This window comes from Haplochromis burtoni, unplaced genomic scaffold (assembly GCF_018398535.1).
Source record: "Haplochromis burtoni strain Fernald_Lab_line unplaced genomic scaffold, NCSU_Asbu1 Contig_279, whole genome shotgun sequence".
NCBI lineage: Eukaryota > Metazoa > Chordata > Actinopteri > Cichliformes > Cichlidae > Haplochromis > Haplochromis burtoni.
The window spans coordinates 777,978-779,488 of NW_024582640.1; the positions used below are offsets into that span (position 1 = coordinate 777,978).

General features: G+C 37.7%; 1 protein-coding gene across 3 annotated transcripts in view; it reads left to right on the forward strand.

Annotated features, from left to right (window-relative positions):
• The first annotated feature begins 246 nt into the window (after positions 1-246).
• LOC102296634 (immunoglobulin kappa light chain-like) overlaps positions 247-1,511 on the forward strand; it is a 2,097-nt gene continuing 832 nt past the window's right edge. The window contains exons 1-3 of one of the 3 annotated variants that reach the window (XM_042227749.1): positions 247-1,130; positions 1,236-1,370; positions 1,451-1,485. In XM_042227749.1, the coding sequence (XP_042083683.1) occupies positions 386-1,130; positions 1,236-1,370; positions 1,451-1,485 (915 nt within the window). In that variant the 5' untranslated portion in view covers positions 247-385. The remainder of the gene's footprint in view (positions 1,131-1,235; positions 1,371-1,450; positions 1,486-1,511) is intronic. The other 2 variants (XM_042227750.1, XM_042227751.1) reach the window with 2 other exon arrangements.

A 1,511-nucleotide genomic window follows, 5' to 3' on the forward strand; every position in this document is an offset into this window, starting at 1 on the left:
AGTTAATTCACCATTTTTATATATATGAAATATTTCAAAATTATTAACTATGTGTCTCACACTGCCCCACACAAACACATTGTCTACAGGGTATTTAGTGAGTTGACATCATCTCAGCTACTAAGTTTAACACTACAGATGTCAGTGATCATGTGATCTAGTTTTCCATGTACTGTGTAGCTTCTGATTGGCCAGTGAAATCTAATCATCACTCTTAAAAGTGAAGAGTCGCCGTTCTTTTATTCAGTACGACTGTTTGGAACAATGGCATCTGCACACATTGTCTTCTACCTGATGTGTTTCTTCTTGGGTGTAATTGGTAAGTTTGTGTTTAACCACAGTCTAATTCTTTTGAGCTCTTTTTTCTCAGCTGCCATGTTCCACAATGTGTATTTGCTTTGTCTTTCATTTCACCACAGCTCAGAAGAACAACCTGCATTTATCCTCTGTTCATGAAGAAGCACGTTTTATATCAGCCAAATCTGGAGACAGCGTGACTTTACATTGTTACTATGAACACAGTGTTTCTGCACGTTTTTACTGGTATAAACAAACTTTAGGAGAGAAACCAAAACTCATTTCTACCTTCTATATATCAGAACACTATTTAGTAAAATTTCATGGTCCATTCAAGAATAATGCACGCTTCAGACTAGATAATGAAAAAGGAAAAAACCACTTGATTATCTCAGACATAAATGTTTCAGACTCAGCAACTTACTACTGTATATTTTCCTATTTCTACACATTAATCTTCTTAGAGACCATTATTGTCAGTGTCAATGATTCAGATTTAAACGTACGAGCTTTAGTTCATCAGTCAGCATCTGAGACCATCCAGCCAGGAGGCTCTGTAAGTCTGCACTGTATGGTGCACACTATGCTGAGCTGTGATGGAGAACACAGTGTTTACTGGTTCAAAGACTCTGAAGATTCTCAACCAGGACTCATTTACACCCATGGAGTCAGGAATGATCATTGTGAGAGGAAAGCTAACAAAAGCACACACACCTGTGTCTATAACTTGACAATGGAGAGCCTGAATGTGTCTCACACTGGGATCTACTACTGTGCTGTCGCCTCATGTGGACACATACTGTTTGGAAACGGGACCAAGCTGGACTTTGGGGGTAAGTCACTTTTCCAGCAGAGGTGACTCACATGGTATTATAAATAGGAGCAGATCATATTTGATGAACTCAGGATGAAAAGCTAAAAAGCTCTGTCATTTCTAGGATTTACAATGCGGCGAGATTCTCCTGCCCCGATGTATTTCTTAAACACAGCTTTAACACTCACCACCATCATCAGTGTGTTATCAACTTTTTTAGTGTATAAGATGAAAAAGAGGAACAACTGCCAATCCAGAGGTTAGAATTTTTGTTCTTATTTTACTCTTGTGTTTAAAAATAGTGGCATTGAAGTTTAAATCATTTCCTTTTTTCCTCAGCAGACTCAAACACAAATAATTCTGTAAATTTAGAGGTGAGTTTTAAAGTGTGGAAGTTCAT